At 48.3% G+C, this 17,963-nt stretch overlaps 1 protein-coding gene across 1 annotated transcript; it reads right to left on the bottom strand.

The window, feature by feature from the left end:
- Positions 1–1,427: 1,427 nt before the first annotated feature.
- On the bottom strand, positions 1,428–17,963 carry LOC138366879 (ice nucleation protein-like). The gene is made up of 4 exons (XM_069328169.1): positions 17,846–17,963; positions 14,122–16,094; positions 1,771–1,877; positions 1,428–1,602 (listed from the first exon to the last, which is right to left on the bottom strand). Exons 1-4 carry the CDS (start codon positions 17,961–17,963, stop codon positions 1,428–1,430), a joined length of 2,373 nt encoding a protein of 790 aa, XP_069184270.1.

Raw genomic sequence — 17,963 nt, 5'->3', positions numbered from 1 at the left:
ACACCCACACTTGCAACCTGGCCTCACGTCCACACCCACACTTGCTACCTGGCCTCATGTCCACACCCACACTTGCTACCTGGCCTCACGTCCACACCCACACTTGCTACCTGGCCTCACGTCCACACCCACACTTGCTACCTGGCCTCACGTCCACACCCACACTTGCTACCTGGCCTCATGTCCACACCCACACTTGCTACCTGGCCTCACGTCCACACCCACACTTGCTACCTGGCCTCATGTCCACACCCACACTTGCTACCTGGCCTCATGTTTACACCCACACTTGCTACCTGGCCTCATGTTAACACCCACACTTGCTACCTGGCCTCACGTCCACACCCACACTTGCTACCTGGCCTCATGTTTACACCCACACTTGCTACCTGGCCTCACGTCCACACCCACACTTGCTACCTGGCCTCATGTTTACACCCACACTTGCTACCTGGCCTCATGTTTACACCCACACTTGCTACCTGGCCTCATGTTTACACCCACACTTGCTACCTGGCCTCATGTTTACACCCACACTTGCTACCTGGCCTCATGTTTACACCCACACTTGCTACCTGGCCTCACGTCCACACCCACACTTGCTACCTGGCCTCATGTTTACACCCACACTTGCTACCTGGCCTCATGTTTACACCCACACTTGCTACCTGGCCTCATGTCCACACCCACACTTGCTGCCTGGCCTCACGTCCACACCCACACTTGCTACCTGGCCTCACGTCCACACCCACACTTGCTGCCTGGCCTCATGTCCACACCCACACTTGCTACCTGGCCTCACGTCCACACCCACACTTGCTACCTGGCCTCATGTCCACACCCACACTTGCTGCCTGGCCTCACGTCCACACCCACACTTGAAGAAATCATTCACAAATGTGTGAAGTTCTCGTACCTAACAGGAATCACGCAGCCATCAAGCTGAATCATCTCCGTTTACACTTGTCACTGACTTCTCCAACTTTGCCAAAAATATCGACTTAATTGACGGGAAATTCAACTTAAGAATAAGTGCTGTATATAACGATATAGGAGATTTACAGTGTAGAATAGAACCACTAGGCAACAGAGGAAGCATTGAGGCGACCCCACCAGCTGGGGATACGTCATTATGAAGGAACTACTGTGACAAGGAGGGGGTTTACTGACTGCCAGTTCGAGTCGTACTGAAGTCTGTATCTGTGTCTGTAATGGTTTTGATCCCGGAATAGGCCCAGAATATTTGCATGTATAGTGCTGAGAGTGAACACATGACGATAATTTCAAGATATGATTAGTTCATATTGGTTATCATTCAAATTGGCTTCCTGTTATCCGAATATTGTGATATAAATTGGGTCGATATCTGATTTTCCGCTTTAGTGGTAAATTAAGTAAGTAAGTAAGTAAGTAGGCATCCATCAGTGTCAGGAGACTATGGTGTTGCGTTCTGGAGTGGCCTCTCCGGGGCGCCAAGGCAGGGTAGGTTGATACGGAGGAGAAGCTGTTACCCAAGCAGCAGGTCCCTCCTCTCCACGGCGCCGAAAGTCTCCAATGGAAAGGCAAACGCCAATACGATTGGTTCCAGCGCCGTCGTAGGACCTGTGTAATATATACTGAAACACAATGTGAAACTACACATTGTGCTTCAGTATATATTATGTTTTTAAAGTGTATACACTCTCTTTATGCCAAAAGTGTAAGTGATTTGGACAGCTGTACATCTGTTTAGTCCAGTTCATTACTGTGGTGATTTGGGTAAGTTGTTACGGAGAAGGTTTAGGATTCTTGTTCACTTCCGCTACAAGGAAGATTGTTCCATCCATTACTTCCACAGTGTTACACTCCAGCCACAAACCTCCCCTCATATTTCGTCTCTATATGTACGATAATACACATAGGTGTAAATCTATATAAATAAAAATGTAAATGTTCGTTTGTTCAAAACCGCTAATCTCTGAAAGTTCTTCACCGATTGCTTTGAAATTTTCACACAACGTTCCGTTCACATCCGAGCGTGTTTTTATAAACATACTATATAGATGTCACGTCTGTGACGGGGAAAAAACATGTTTTTTTTTTTACTTTTTTCATGTGAGTGAAATCTTCGAAGCCTCTTTACCGATTGCTTTGAAATTTTGACACAACGCTGTATTCGAATAGGCGCGTGTTTTTATGTACCTACTACTATATACATGCCTCACCTGTGACAGGAAAAAAACATGCTTTTTGTCGAAAAACAACGCCATCTGTTGGACGTAAGAGCAACACACGCTGTAATCTCTGAAAGTTATTCACCGATTGCTTAGAAATTTTGACTCAAAGTTCCATTCGAATACGCCGATATTCTTATAAACCTATTATATAGATGCAACACCTGTGACAGGTAAAAACATGCTTTTCTTTATAAACAGCGTCATCTGTTGCTCACAAGAGCAACACACGCTATACTAAATATGATACGCTTCCATTTCAATGTTTCCGATTGCATTGATAAATTTAAATTTCATCGATTTCGATTTATTTTCATTTTGCTGCCATTTTTTTGTGACATTGCCTTTGAATGTCTTTGGGGAGGACAAGGGGACGGGAGTGGGGATGGTGGGGACAACGAGGGGACAGGGGAGGAGGTAATGGCGGGGAGGACAAGGGGATGGGGGAGTTGGGGAGGGTGAGGACGAGGGGAGGGGGGAATGGAGAATGGTGCGGAGGACAAGGAGACAGGAGAGTGGGGGGGTGGTGTGGGGAGGACAAGGGGACAGGAGAGTGGCGGGTGGTGTGGGGAGGACAAGGGGACAGGAGAGTGGGGGGTGGTGTGGGGAGGACGAGGGGACAGGAGAGTGGGGGGTGGTGTGGGGAGGAAGAGGGGACAGGGGAGGGGGCAGTGGTATGAAGGACGAGGGGATGGTGGAGTGGGAAATGGTGGGGAGGACGATGGGACGGTAAATCGATACCACCGATCAGGGATCGGGGGAGGGGGGTATGGTGGGGAAGACAAGGGGATAGGGGAAGGGGAATGGTGGGGAGAACAAGGGGACAGAGGAGTGGGGAATGGTGGGAAAGACGAAGGGACGGGGGAGGGGGGTAATCGTGGGGGAGGACTGGGGGAGAGGGGAAGGTTGCTGAGCCACAGCAACGCGTGGCCGGGTACAGCTTGTAGTATTATATAAACTGAAGGCTGGATTGATGAACATTGCAGCCACACCTGCCAGCCACACCTGCTAGCCACACCTGCCAGCCACACCTGCCAGCCGCACCTGCCAGCCACACCTGCTAACCGCACCTGCCAGCCGCACCTGCCAGCCACACCTGCCAGCCACACCTGCCAGCCACACCTGCCAGCCACACCTGCCAGCCACACCTGCCAGCCACACCTGCCAGCTGCACCTGCCAGCCACACCTGCCAGCCGCACCTGCCAGCCACACCTGTCAGCCGCACCTGCCAGCCGCACCTGCTAGCCACACCTGCCAGCCGCACCTGCCAGCCGCACCTGCCAGCCACACCTGCCAGCCGCACCTGCCAGCCACACCTGCCAGCCACACCAGCCAGCCACACCTGGCAGCCACACCTGGCAGCCACACCTGCCAGCCGCACCTGCCAGCCACACCTGCCAGCCGCACCTGCCAGCCGCACCTGCCAGCCACACCTGCCAGCCACACCTGCCAGCCGCACCTGCCAGCCGCACCTGCCAGCCACACCTGCCAGCCACACCTGCCAGCCACACCTGCCAGCCGCACCTGCCAGCCACACCTGCCAGCCGCACCTGCCAGCCACACCTGCCAGCCACACCTGCCAGCCACACCTGCCAGCCGCACCTGCCAGCCGCACCTGCCAGCCACACCTGCCAGCCACACCTGGCAGCCACACCTGGCAGCCGCACCTGCCAGCCGCACCTGCCAGCCACACCTGCCAGCCGCACCTGCCAGCCACACCTGCCAGCCACACCTGCCAGCCGCACCTGCCAGCCGCACCTGCCAGTTGCACCTGCCAGCCACACCTGCCAGCCGCACCTGCCAGCCACACCTGCCAGCCACACCTGCCAGCCGCACCTACCAGCCACACCTGCCATCATTTAAACACTTCAGTTATACTCTCTCTCTTCCCTCATTCCTCTTCCTTCAAGAGCTTCATTTCAGTAGTCTAACTTACCTTCGTGTCCCTGTTTCTCTCTCTCTGTCTCTGTCTCTCTCTCTGTCTCTCTCTCTGTCTCTCTCTCTCTCTCTCTCTCTCTCTCTCTCTCTCTCTCTCTCTCTCTCTCTCTCTCTCTCTCTCTCTCTCTCTCTCTCTCTCTCTCTCTGTCTCTCTCTGTCTCTCTCTCTCTCTCTCTCTCTCTCTCTCTCTCTCTCTCTCTCTCTCTCTCTCTCTCTCTCTCTCTCTCTCTCTCTCTGTCTCTCTCTCTCTCTCTCTCTCTGTCTCTCTCTCTCTGTCTCTCTCTCTTTGTCTCTCTCTCTCTCTCTCTCTCTCTCTCTCTCTCTGTCTCTCTCTCTCTGTCTCTCTCTCTCTGTCTCTCTCTCTTTGTCTCTCTCTCTCTCTCTGTCTCTCTCTCTCTCTCTCTCTCTCTCTGTCTCTCTCTCTCTGTCTCTCTCTCTCTGTCTCTCTCTCTTTGTCTCTCTCTCTCTTTGTCTCTCTCTCTCTCTGTCTGTCTCTCTCTCTCTCTCTCTGTCTCTCTCTCTCTGTCTCTCTCTCTTTGTCTCTCTCTCTCTCTCTCTCTCTCTCTCTCTCTCTCTCTCTCTCTCTCTCTCTCTCTCTCTCTCTCTCTCTCTGTCTCTCTCTCTCTGTCTCTCTCTCTTTGTCTCTCTCTCTCTCTGTCTCTCTCTCTCTCTCTCTCTGTCTCTCTCTCTCTCTCTCTGTCTCTCTCTCTCTCATTATCTTCACTAGCCTCTGGTACGGTCCAGTTGAGGCTTCACTAGCCTCTGGTGCGGATCTTAACAATGTCTTTATCATGGACAAGCATATGTAAGATGCTCTACTATTGTGGTCCAACGGAAAGTTAATTATCGTCTTTTTTTATTAAAGACAAGATAAGAGGCAGCGTATGTGGACGTTTGTATCCAAAATCATTTTAATGTATTTGTATTTTTATCATTTATATTTTATTATTATTATTATTATTATTGTTGTTGTTGTTGTTGCTGATGTTATTAATGTGATGATGTAAGACGAGTGTTCATCTCGAGCCTTGTCCCTGATTGGCGACCAGTGAACACTCTCCCACCACTCACTTCCTGAACCTAACCAGCAGGGCCATCCTCCCACTCTCCCTCACTGGTCGTCTGTGTCAGCATCTTCAGAGGCTGGTGCTGAACCGTCTCCTGGGTAGAGTTAGTATCTTGTTGTCGCTCCAGATATATCTTCCTTCCCCCCCTTCCCCCCGGCCCATCCCTGATCCTTATCCTGACCCCCTTCCAAGTGCTATATAGTCGTAATGGCTTGGTCATTTCCCCTGATAACGTCCCTCCCTCCTCCAGATATATGGCTTTACACATGGAAGGAGTGTCTATTACCGCCTTCCTCACCCTAAACGTCATACTGAAAAGTCTTACACCACTTTCCTAGATCTTAAAATAGCCTTTGACGTTGGTTCCCGCGACGTTGTTCTCAGTGAACTTGTTGGAAGGAATGTTGGGTGGATGGCTTCTGCGATGATCAGAGACTGTCTATCCAACAGGAAATTATATGTACAGGTCCGAGCAGAAAGCCCTCTGGAGGAAGGAGGGCAACCCGTTCTCGCACCTACTTATAGTCAATATCTTGCTTATGAATAAGTGCATATGTGACATACTAATTTTTTAAGTTTACCTTGAAAAGCTGAATAGAAAACCCCAACCTGACCTAACCTTCTTAGTATGTTAAGATATTACAGTTAGTACTGAACCTATACCTATATTGATATTACAGTTTTATAAAAATAATAAAACAAAACAAAAATATTTAAATAAATTGTAAAGTAACTCAGGATATTGTCAAATTTTGTATAAAATCTCTATTGTTTAATAAAACTGAGAGAAAAAATTAGTGCCTTGAAAATAAATTTGACTTGGAATATGTCGCATATTTACTTATTTATAAGCCAAATATATAGTGACTATAAGCAATAAGTCGTGTGTGCGCTGTCTTGTGCGAGAGCAGGTTGCACAACGAGTGGGGGTCGTAGTCCTACAGGCCCGGATTCAATACCCGATCGAGGCAGAAACAATTGGGCAGTGTTTCTTTCACTTGATACCTCTATTAACCTAGCAGTAAATAGGTACCTGGGAGTGAGACAGTTGGCTTTCTTGGATGTGTGTGAAAGATAAAAATTTGTAGTAGACATGATAAAGGAAAAATAGGCTTGGAGTCAGTACATTAGGCAATCTACGGTTCAAAAGGCGGGGTCCAAGAGCTAACAGCTCGATCCTGCACTCACTCATCATTAGCAATGCGGATGATTTACTGATCCCTACCATTGGGTAAACCAACACCCAAAATGTTCTGAACGCTGTATTGAACACGTCAGGAACTAGGCTTAGTCATCATGGCTCTCGGGTCCTTTAATCCTGTCCATCCGGTAGTCGTCGAGATTCACCATTGGCTGTTTCTTATCTCTAGTAAATTTAAATCCATAAAATTTTGCTGGGTTCATTGCCAAATTGTTTGCCATGTTGGTGTTTCTTTAAATGAGCGTGGGGATGCTGCCGCTAGAGAAGCGGCAGCATGGAAAGGAACTGACCTTTGAGATTTATATTTATTTATATGAATTTATACAGTGTTTATATTTACGTTAATTTATATATTTCGATAGCAATTTGTATGAGGTTTAAGCAGACTGTATTTCTGCAATATTCTCACAAATCGACTTCTTGCACATTAGGGAGTGGGGGTTTATATTAAATTTATATATGCAGGTAATCAAACTACAGTATTGAACTCCATATATTAGTAATTAAATTGAGAGGTCTTATCTTATTGTATGGTAGGCCTGGTCCACCAGGTATAAACAAGGATGATGACACTAAATAATCCTCGTAGTTGAGGCTGGCATCAACACCATGGACTGGTTTACTAGGATTAGTTCTTGCTTCCTCTTCAATTGTTCCTGTCAAAGGGCACTTGCTGTAATAGCAGGAATCCTATATATATATGGCAGTTGCATCAGAGGAAATATAGGTATATTATTTATAAGATAAGGACCAAGGAATAATTACCTGGGTTAAGTCGTTCTTGTGTGTGTGCTAACCGGTTCGCCCTATATCTACCTAACATAACTGGCCAGGAATGTAAATAAGATACACGGGTTTCGGTAATACACTTTCCCTATAGTACCCTCTCCCTGTCCAGCTCATTGTTGCCGTGAGGGGGCTTGGTAGGCGGCTGATGGAGTGTGGTGCTCCTTGGGGCAATCCGCTGTTCTATTGTAGCCTTGTGCTCCTGCTGCTGTCCTCTCTAATTATGTTGGACAACTTTTCCTTTTCCTTGTGTTTCGTTTTTCTCCTCCCCCCCCCCCCCGTCTTCTCCTTTCTAATTGTCATTTCCTGCAGACCTTTTGCCTGTTTTGATTATTCTTTTGAACTTCTTCTATTTTGACGCCCAGGTGTTTGAGGAGGCATACTCTTGCACCCGTAGAACTGTAGTACCCAACGTCTCGAGCGAGGGGAACCTTTTATTGTCAAACCTCCTTTCGTCACTGAACCCGATCTCGACGGACTGACGGTTCTGGCTACTAGGTACGACATATATATATATATATAAATATATATATATATATATATATATATATATATATATATATATATATATATATATATATATATATATATATATGTCGTACCTAGTAGCCAGAACGCACTTCTCGGCCTACTATGCAAGGCCCGATTTGCCTAATAAGCCAAGTTTTCATGAATTAATTGTTTTTCGACTACCTAACCTACCTAACCTAACTTTTTCTGCTACCTAACCTAACCTAACCTATAAAGATAGGTTAGGTTAGGTTAGGTAGGGTTGGTTAGGTTCGGTCATATATCTACGTTAATTTTAACTCCAATAAAAAAAAATGACCTCATACATAATGAAATGGGCAGCTTTATCATTTCATAAGAAAAAAATTTGAGAAAATTTATTAATTAAGGAAAACTTGGCTTATTAGGCAAATCGGGCCTTGCATAGTAGGCTGAGAAGTGCGTTCTGGCTACTAGGTACGACATATATATATATATTTATATATATATGTCGTACCTAGTAGCCAGAACTCACTTTTTGGCCTATTATGCAAGGTCCGATTTGCCTAATAAGCCAAGTTTTCCTGAATTAATAAATTTGTTCTATTTTCTTTCTTATGAAATGATAAAGCTACCCATTTCATTATGTATGAGGTCAATTTTTTTTTATTGGAGTTAAAATTAACGTAGATATATGACCGTACCTAACCAACCCTACCTAACCTAACCTAACCTATCTTTATAGGTTAGGTTTGGTTAGGTAGCCGAAAAAGTTAGGTTAGGTTAGGTTAGGTAGGTTAGGTAGTCGAAAAACAATTAATTAATGAAAACTTGGCTTATTAGGCAAAACGGGCCTTGAATAGTAGGCTGAGAAGTGCATTCTGGCTACTAGGTACGACATATATATATATAATATATATATATATTTATATATATATATATATTTATATTAGTATATTTTGGTAGCAGTCTTTCCTGTAGACATATGTTATTAAATATGACCGAAAAAGTAAGATTAATAATTCTAACACGAATTTTCTCAATCTTTCGTACATTTCTTTTCACTGTTGGAGGTAAATCAAAAATCAATTCTCCAAAATTCATTTTTATTTCTAGTCTGACGCGACACGAGCGCGTTTCGTAAAACTTATTACATTTTCAAAGACTTTAGTTCACAAATACACAACTGAATAGAACTTACGCATCTCCGATTTTATATCTACGTTTGAGTGAGGTGGAAGGGGTGATGTGGCATTAACACAAGACAGAACAAGATGTGGCATTAATAGGGTATTAATTTCATCAACACAAGACAGAACAAGAGGTGGTATTAATAGGGTATTAATTTCATCAACACAAGACAGAACACGAAACAATGGATATTGAATAGAAGTGTTTGTAGAAAGCCTATTGGTCCATATTTCTTGATGCTTCTATATTGGAGCGGAGTCTTGGGGTGGGTAGAATATAGTTGTGCAATAATTGGCTGTTGATTGCTGGTGTTGACTTCTTGATGTGTAGTGCCTCGCAAACGTCAAGGCGCCTGCTATCGCTGTATCTATCGATGATACAACAACACAGAAATCAACACAAGTACTTTCGTATATTAATATACGAAAGATATATATATATATATATATATATATATATATCTTCACTCCTTCTGAAGATGTATTAATATACGAAAGTACTTAAGTAAATTCCTGTTTCAATTTTCCTCCGTGGTCTGACACAGTCATATATATATATTTACACTAGTTCATGTATATATAAATATAAGTATATTTACACTTATATTTGTTCATATATATATATATATATATATATATATATATATATATATATATATATATATATAAGCCTATACTTGCATAAACCACAAGTGAAGATTAACAATCTTTGGACAACACCCACCAGTGGGACTCGAACCCAGAAAGCACAACTACCTTCCAGTAGCTGCCATAGTGGGTGTATTGGGTTAAAGCGTACTAGTTATGGCAGCTACTGGAAGGTAGTTGTGCTTTCTGGGAAGATTATATATATATATATATATATATATATATATATATATATATATATATATATATATATATATATATATATATATATATATATATACATAATACAATTATGTATTAAAACTTGTTTAACTAGCTACGGCAGATTGTTGCAGAGCTAAATGAACATAGTAGGTTTAGTTACTGAACCTAATATATGACTCTGTAAACCTTTCCTCCACCATCTTCAAATTGGGTACGGGCTCCACCACCACCCATGGGATGGGAACGGACTACACCACCACCCATGGGATGGGTACGGGCTCCACCACCGCCCATGGGATGGGTACGGGCTACACCACCACCCATGGGATGGGTACGGGCTCCACCACCGCCCATGGGATGGGTACGGGCTCCACCATCGCCCATGGGATGGGTATGGGGTCCACCACCGCCTATGGGATGGGTACGGGCTCCACCTCCGCCCATGGGATGGGCACGGGCTCCACCACCGCCCACGGGATGGGTATGGGCTCCACCACCGCCCACGGGATGGGTATGGGGTCCACCACCACCCACAGGATGGGTATGGGGTCTACCACCACCCACGGCATGGGTATGGGGTCCACTACCACCCACGGGATGGATATGGGGTCCACCACCACCCACGGGATGGGTATGGGGTCCACCACCACCCACAGGATGGGTATGGGGTCCACCACCACCAACGGGATGGGTATGGGGTCCACCACCACCCACGGCATGGGTATGGGGTCCACTACCACCCACGGGATGGGTATGGGGTCCACCACCACCCACGGGATGGGTATGGGGTCCACCACCACCCACAGGATGGGTATGGGGTTCACCACCACCCACGGCATGGGTATGGGGTCCACCACCACCCACGGGATGGGTATGGGGTCCACCACCACCCACAGGATGGGTATGGGGTCCACCACCACCCACGGGATGGGTATGGGGTCCATTACCACCCACGGGATGGGTATGGGGTCCACCACCACCCACGGGATGGGTATGAGGTCCACATTTACACCTTAATGTAACGGATTTTGGACCCAATAGTTCATTACATATGCGGACAACACTTGGAATCTTAAGGTTATCTTCTTGAGGTTATCTTGAGATGATTTCGGGACTTAACGTCCCCGCGGCCCGGTCCTCGACCAAGCCTCCTTTTTGTAACACATCCCCAGGAAGCAGCCCATAGCAGCTGTTTAACTCGCATGTACCTATTTACTGCAAAGTGAACAAGTGCATCAGGATGAAAGAAACTCTGGCCATTTGTTTCCGCCTCAGCCGTGGATCGAACCCGGAACCTTAGGACTACGAATCCCGTGCGCTGTCTACTCAGCCATCATGCCCACAGATATGAACAGACTTTACCAAAACCATGTTTATGTAAGAATATTAGTTTCGCAAGAAAAGTGCGAAGAGGACGTGGAAAAGCAGAGGGAGAGAGAGAAAGAGAGGAGTGGGAAGAAAGGGAGAGAGGGAGGGGAGACAGGGAAGGGGGGTGGAGGAGGGGGGGGGGTGATGGAAGAGGCACCTGCCCACTCCGGAGGTCACTCCCCAGCGACCAGGAAGTCCGTCATTGTTTACACTTGGAGGATTAGGACCTCCGCCTCCACCCCGGGCTCGCCCACGGTAAGTTTCACCAGGTGTGTAGCTGCTGGTGTAGCTGTTGGTATAGCTGCTGGTGCAGCTGCTGGTGTAGCTGCTGGTGTAGCTGCTGGTGTAGCTGCTGGTGTAGCTGTTGGTATAGCTGTTGGTGTAGCTGTTGGTATAGCTGCTGGTGTAGCTGCTGGTGTAGCTGCTGGTGTAGCTGCTGGTGTAGCTGTTGGTATAGCTGTTGGTGTAGCTGTTGGTATAGCTGCTGGTGTAGCTGCTGGTGTAGCTGCTGGTGCAGCTCCTAGTGTAGCTGCTGGTGCAGCTCCTGGTGTAGCTGCTGGTGTAGCTGTTGGTGTAGCTGTTGGTATAGCTGCTGGTGTAGCTGCTGGTGCAGCTCCTGGTGTAGCTGCTGGTGTAGCTGCTGGTGCAGCTCCTGGTGTAGCTGCTGGTGTAGCTGTTGGTATAGCTGCTGGTGTAGCTGCTGGTGTAGCTGCTGGTGTAGCTGTTGGTGTAGCTGTTGGTATAGCTGCTGGTGTAGCTGCTGGTGTAGCTGCTGGTGTAGCTGCTGGTGCAGCTCCTGGTGTAGCTGCTGGTGTAGCTGTTGGTGTAGCTGTTGGTATAGCTGCTGGTGTAGCTGCTGGTGCAGCTCCTGGTGTAGCTGCTGGTGTAGCTGCTGGTGCAGCTCCTGGTGTAGCTGCTGGTGTAGCTGTTGGTGTAGCTGCTGGTGAAGCTCCTGGTGCAGCTCCTGGTGTAGCTGCTGGTGTAGCTGTTGGTGTAGCTGTTAGTGTAGCTGGTGGTGTAGCTGCTGGTCTAGCTGCTGGTGTAGCTGTTGGTGTAGCTGTTAGTGTAGCTGTTGGTGTAGCTGTTGGTGTAGCTGTTGGTGTAGCTGGTGGTGTACCTGCTGGTGTAGCTGCTGGTGTAACTGCTGGTGTAGCTCCTGGTGTGGCTGCTGGTGTAGCTCCTGGTGTAACTGCTGGTGTAGCTCCTGGTGTAGCTGGTGGTGTACCTGCTGGTGTAGCTGCTAGTGTAACTGCTGGTGTTGCTCTTGGTGTAACTGCTGGTGTAGCTGCTGGTGTAGCTCTTGGTGTAGCTGCTGGTGTAGCTCTTGGTGTAGCTCCTGGTGTAGCTGCTGGTGTAGCTCCTGGTGTAGCTGGTGGTGTAGCTGCTGGTGTAGCTCCTGGTGTAGCTGGTGGTGTAGCTCTTGGTGTAGCTCCTGGTGTAGCTGCTGGTGTAGCTCCTGGTGTAGCTCTTGGTGTAGCTCCTATTGTAGCTGTTGGTGTAGCTCCTGGTGTGGCTGCTGGTGTAGCTCCTATTGTAGCTGCTGGTGTAGCTCCTGGTGTAGCTGCTGGTGTGGCTGCTGGTGTGGCTGCTGGTGTAGCTCCTATTGTAGCTGTTGGTGTAGCTCCTGGTGTAGCTGCGGGTGTGGCCGCAGGTGTGGCTGCAGGTGTGGCTGCTGGTGTAGCTGTCGGTGTAGCTCCTGGTGTAGCTGCTGGTGTAGCTCCTGGTGTAGCTGCTGGTGTAGCTCCTGGTGTAGCTGCTGGTGTAGCTGCTGGTGTAGCTCCTGGTGTGACTGTTGGTGTAGCTGTTGGTGTAGCTGCTGGTGTAGCTGCTGGTGTAGCTCCTGGTGTAGCTGCTGGTGTAGCTGGTGGTATAGCTGCTGGTGTAGCTGGTGGTGTAGCTGTTGGTGTAGCTCCTGGTGCAGCTGGTGGTGTAGCTGGTGTAGCTGCTGGTGTAGCTCCTGGTGTTGCTGCTGGTGTAGCTGCTGGTGTAGCTCCTGGTGCAGCTGGTGGTGTAGCTGTTGGTGTAGCTGGTGGTGTAGCTGTTGGTGTAGCTGCTGGTGTAACAGCTGGTGTAGCTCCTGGTGTAACTGCTGGTGTAGCTTCTGGTGTAACTGCTGGTGTAGCTGGTGGTGTACCTGCTGGTGTAGCTCCTGGTGTAACTGCTGGTGTAGCTTCTGGTGTAACTGCTGGTGTAGCTCCTGGTGCAGCTGGTGGTGTAGCTGTTGGTGTAGCTGGTGGTGTAACTGCTGGTGAAGCTGGTGGTGTAGCTGGTGGTGTAGCTCCTGGTGTAGCTCCTGGTGTAACTGCTGGTTTATTTTCTGGTGTAGCTGCTGGTGTAGCTGCTGGTGTAACTGCTGGTGTAGCTGGTGGTGTACCTGCTGGTGTAGCTCTTGGTGTAGCTCCTGGTGTGGCTGCTGGTGTAGCTCCTGGTGTGGCTGCTGGTGTAGCTGCTGGTGTAGCTGGTGTAGCTGCTAGTGTAGCTGCTGGTGTAGCTGGTGGTGTAGCTGTTGGTGTAGCTGCTGGTGTAGCTGTTGGTGTAGCTGCTGGTGTAGCTGCTAGTGTAGCTGCTGGTGTAGCTGGTGGTGTAGCTGTTGGTGTAGCTGGTGGTGTAGCTGTTGGTGTAGCTGCTGGTGTAGCTGGTGGTGTAGCTGGTGGTGTAGCTGTTGGTGTAGCTGGTGGTGTAGCTGTTGGTGTAGCTGCTAGTGTAGCTGCTGGTGTAGCTGGTGGTGTAGCTGTTGGTGTAGCTGGTGGTGTAGCTGTTGGTGTAGCTGCTGGTGTAGCTGCTGGTGTAGCTGCTAGTGTAGCTGGTGGTGTAGCTGGTTATCTTGAGGTTATCTTGAGATGATTTCGGGGCTTTTTAGTGTCCCCGCGGCCCGGTCCTCGACCAGGCCTCCACCTCCAGGAAGCAGCCCGTGACAGCTGACTAACACCCAGGTACCTATTTTACTGCTAGGTAACAGGGGCATAGGGTGAAAGAAACTCTGCCCATTGTTTCTCGCCGGCGCCTGGGATCGAACCCAGGACCACAGGATCACAAGTCCAGTGTGCTGTCCGCTCGGCCGACCGGCTCCCTTGGTGTAGCTCTTTGTGTAGCTGCTGGTGTAGATGCTGGTGTAGCTGCTGGTGTAGCTGCTGGTGTAGCTGTTGGTGTAGCTGGTTGTGTAGCTGCTGGTGTAGCTGTTGGTGTAGCTGCTGGTGTAGCTGCTGGTGTAGCTGCTGGTGTAGCTGTTGGTGTAGCTGCTGGTGTAGCTGTTGGTGTAGCTGCTGGTGTAGCTGGTTGTGTAGCTGGTTGTGTAGCTGCTGGTGTAGCTGCTGGTGTAGCTGCTGGTGTAGTTGCTGGTGTAGCTGGAAGTGTAGCTGGTTGTGTAGCTGCTGGTGTAGCTGCTGGTGTAGCTGGTTGTGTAGCTGCTGGTGTAGCTGCTGGTGTAGCTGCTGGTGTAGCTGTTGGTGTAGCTGCTGGTGTAGCTGCTGGTGTAGCTGCTGGTGTAGCTGCTGGTGTAGCTGGTTGTGTAGCTGGTGGTGTAGCTGTTGGTGTAGCTGTTGGTGTAGCTGCTGGTGTAGCTGGTGTAGCTGCTAGTGTAGCTGCTGGTGTAGCTGGTGGTGTAGCTGTTGGTGTAGCTGGTGGTGTAGCTGCTAGTGTAGCTGCTGGTGTAGCTGCTGGTGTAGCTGCTAGTGTAGCTGGTGGTGTAGCTGGTGGTGTAGCTCTTTGTGTAGCTGCTGGTGTAGCTGCTGGTGTAGCTGGTAGTGTAGCTGGTAGTGTAGCTGGTGGTGTAGCTGTTGGTGTAGCTGCTGGTGTAGCTGGTGTAGCTGCTAGTGTAGCTGCTGGTGTAGCTGGTAGTGTAGCTGGTGGTGTAGCTGTTGGTGTAGCTGGTGGTGTAGCTGTTGGTGTAGCTGCTGGTGTAGCTGCTAGTGTAGCTGCTAGTGTAGCTGCTGGTGTAGCTGCTGGTGTAGCTGCTAGTGTAGCTGCTGGTGTAGCTCTTTGTGTAACTGCTGGTGTAGCTGCTGGTGTAGCTGGTGTAGCTGCTAGTGTAGCTGCTGGTGTAGCTGCTGGTGTAGCTGCTAGTGTAGCTGCTGGTGTAGCTCTTTGTGTAGCTGCTGGTGTAGCTCTTTGTGTAACTGCTGGTGTATCTGCTGGTGTAGCTGGTAGTGTAGCTGGTAGTGTAGCTGGTAGTGTAGCTGGTGGTGTAGCTGTTGGTGTAGCTGTTGGTGTAGCTGCTGGTGTAGCTGTTGGTGTAGCTGCTGGTGTAGCTGTTGGTGTAGCTGGTGGTGTAGCTGTTGGTGTAGCTGCTGGTGTAGCTGGTGTAGCTGCTAGTGTAGCTGCTGGTGTAGCTGGTAGTGTAGCTGGTGGTGTAGCTGTTGGTGTAGCTGGTGGTGTAGCTGTTGGTGTAGCTGCTGGTGTAGCTGCTAGTGTAGCTGCTAGTGTAGCTGCTGGTGTAGCTGCTGGTGTAGCTGCTAGTGTAGCTGCTGGTGTAGCTCTTTGTGTAACTGCTGGTGTAGCTGCTGGTGTAGCTGGTGTAGCTGCTAGTGTAGCTGCTGGTGTAGCTGCTGGTGTAGCTGCTAGTGTAGCTGCTGGTGTAGCTCTTTGTGTAGCTGCTGGTGTAGCTCTTTGTGTAGCTGCTGGTGTAGCTGCTAGTGTAGCTGCTGGTGTAGCTCTTTGTGTAGCTGCTGGTGTAGCTCTTTGTGTAACTGCTGGTGTAGCTCTTTGTGTAACTGCTGGTGTAGCTCTTTGTGTAACTGCTGGTGTAGCTCTTTGTGTAACTGCTGGTGTATCTGCTGGTGTAGCTGGTAGTGTAGCTGGTAGTGTAGCTGGTAGTGTAGCTGGTAGTGTAGCTGGTGGTGTAGCTGGTGGTGTAGCTGTTGGTGTAGCTGTTGGTGTAGCTGCTGGTGTAGCTGTTGGTGTAGCTGGTGGTGTAGCTGCTGGTGTAGCTGCTGGTGTAGCTGTCGGCATTTACAACTCCGCCTTCCCGCCGGAGTTGTAAATGCCAAAACTCTGTTCAATTTTAAAATCCAACTGAGATCACAACCCATCCTCGACTCAAGTCCATTACATTCAGCGGTCGACCCCACAGACTAATTCATAAATTTTAACATGCTGTTCATTCAAAATGGGAATTTTCTCAAGTATAAATTAATATTATAATATATTGGCATATTGTGTATATATAGGCATAAGATAGGTTAGGTTAGGTGTTTAGGGTCTGTTGGCGATTATTTGTATTTGTAGTACGTGGGTGAAGCATTTATAGCGTTGTGATTCGAACAAAATTCGTCAGTGAAGCACTTGTTCCGGATATGTTCGAACGTCATCAGTTGTGAGTCGTGTGTAAACCGCTTTTCATTCATAAACAGGGGGTTTGGCGGGTGCATGGAATCACTTTTGGATCTTTGTTTGGAGGACGGGCTGGGAGATCATCAACAAGTGAAGCACTTGTTCCGGAAGTGTTCAAACGTCATCAGTTGAGTCGAGTGTAACAGCCCAACCCGTTCGCACACTAGGCTGTTTAAAGCGGCGGCCCTCCTCCCCAGTCGCGTTCATAAATTTTAACATACTGTGTATTAAAAATTGGTTTGTTCTCATACATAACTGATATTCTTATACATTAAAATTGTATGTATAGTTTGGCGTAAGTTAGGTTAGGTCTTTAGGTTCTATTGGTAATTATTTGTATTTATAAGTTGGTGGGTGAAGCATTTATAGAACTGTGGTTCGAACAGTGGACGTGAGAGAAGCACTTGTTCCGGAAGTGTTCGGACGTCATCACTTGTGAGTCGTGTGTAAACCGCTTTTCATTTATAAACAGGGGGGGGGGGGGAGGGGGTTGGCGGCGGGATTAAAGAGTTTGGACCTTTGTATGCGAGAATGGGTTGAGCAGTCCGTCCTCTAAACAAAGAACCAAAAGTGATTCCATCCACCCGCCAAACCCCCGCTGTTTATGAATGAAAAACGGTTTACACGCGACTCAACTGTTAACGTCCGAACACTTCCGGAACAAGTGCTTCACTGACGACTTTAATTCGAACCACAACGCTGTAAATGCTTCACCCACGTACTACAAATACAAGTAATCGTCAACAGAACCTAAACACCTAACCTAAGTTAAGCAATGCCTACATATGTACAATTTGGTAATATAAAATAATATTAATTTATATTTGACAAAATTCCTGTTTTGAATAAACAATATAAATGAATTTATGAATGCGTCTTTGGGGTCGACCGCTGAATGGAATGGACTTGGTCTGAGGGCGGGAAGAATAATATAGTCATGGGGACCATCGCCATATTGCTTGGTGATCACTGTGGCAGGTCGTCAGCAGTCATGCAGGCCAGCTGCCTGACCTTCCATTGGCTGAGGAAGCCTTTCCTCCTATATACTCCCAGTGATGTCAGAGGAACCTGTGGTTGACCCAATCAGTTGATGAGTTGGGGTAGTGACTGCCTTCTGATTGGTGTTCTGTGGTGGTGGTAACGACGTGCGAGGTGTGGGCTCATTTACTCACGCACACAGTCATCGAGGACTTGGTACTGAAATGACTTCGCCTCTCTACCTCTCAGTCACATTTATTGAGCGCCAGAAATTCAGCAAAGACAACTCCATTAATCTTCTCCGGCAACGGTGGCGCTTAGGGCAGCGTTGGAGGCGAGTTATGCTGCCAGTGGGCACATGCTTCGGCGTCGGCGAGGAGGAAGAGTGTGCGGGAATGCGTGCGTACAAGCCGTTTTTTATGATGAGTAAGTACTTGTAATGTTGTATACGCCTTTTCTCACATTCGTGGTGCTGAAGTGCAGCCCAGCTGAGACTGGCGGAGTTCTTGACTCGACATCGGTGCCGGCGCTGTAAAGTGTAAGATACGTCAT

This window comes from Procambarus clarkii, chromosome 20 (genome assembly GCF_040958095.1).
Source record: "Procambarus clarkii isolate CNS0578487 chromosome 20, FALCON_Pclarkii_2.0, whole genome shotgun sequence".
Lineage (NCBI taxonomy): Eukaryota > Metazoa > Arthropoda > Malacostraca > Decapoda > Cambaridae > Procambarus > Procambarus clarkii.
The sequence above is the reverse complement of the archived record's forward strand: the minus strand, read 5'-3'. Positions and strand labels throughout refer to the sequence as shown.

Excerpts from the sequence above, each read along its gene's own strand:
- LOC138366879 (XM_069328169.1), bottom strand. The coding sequence starts at position 17,963 with ATGACGTATCTTACACTTTACAGCGCCGGCACCGATGTCGAGTCAAGA. Across the intron at positions 1,878-14,121 it reads TTGTGATCCTGTGGTCCTGG|AGACGAAATATGAGGGGAGG; the intron begins GTTCGATCCCAG and ends TCGTACATATAG. Across the intron at positions 1,603-1,770 it reads AAGAATCCTAAACCTTCTCC|GTCCTACGACGGCGCTGGAA; the intron begins GTAACAACTTAC and ends TATATTACACAG.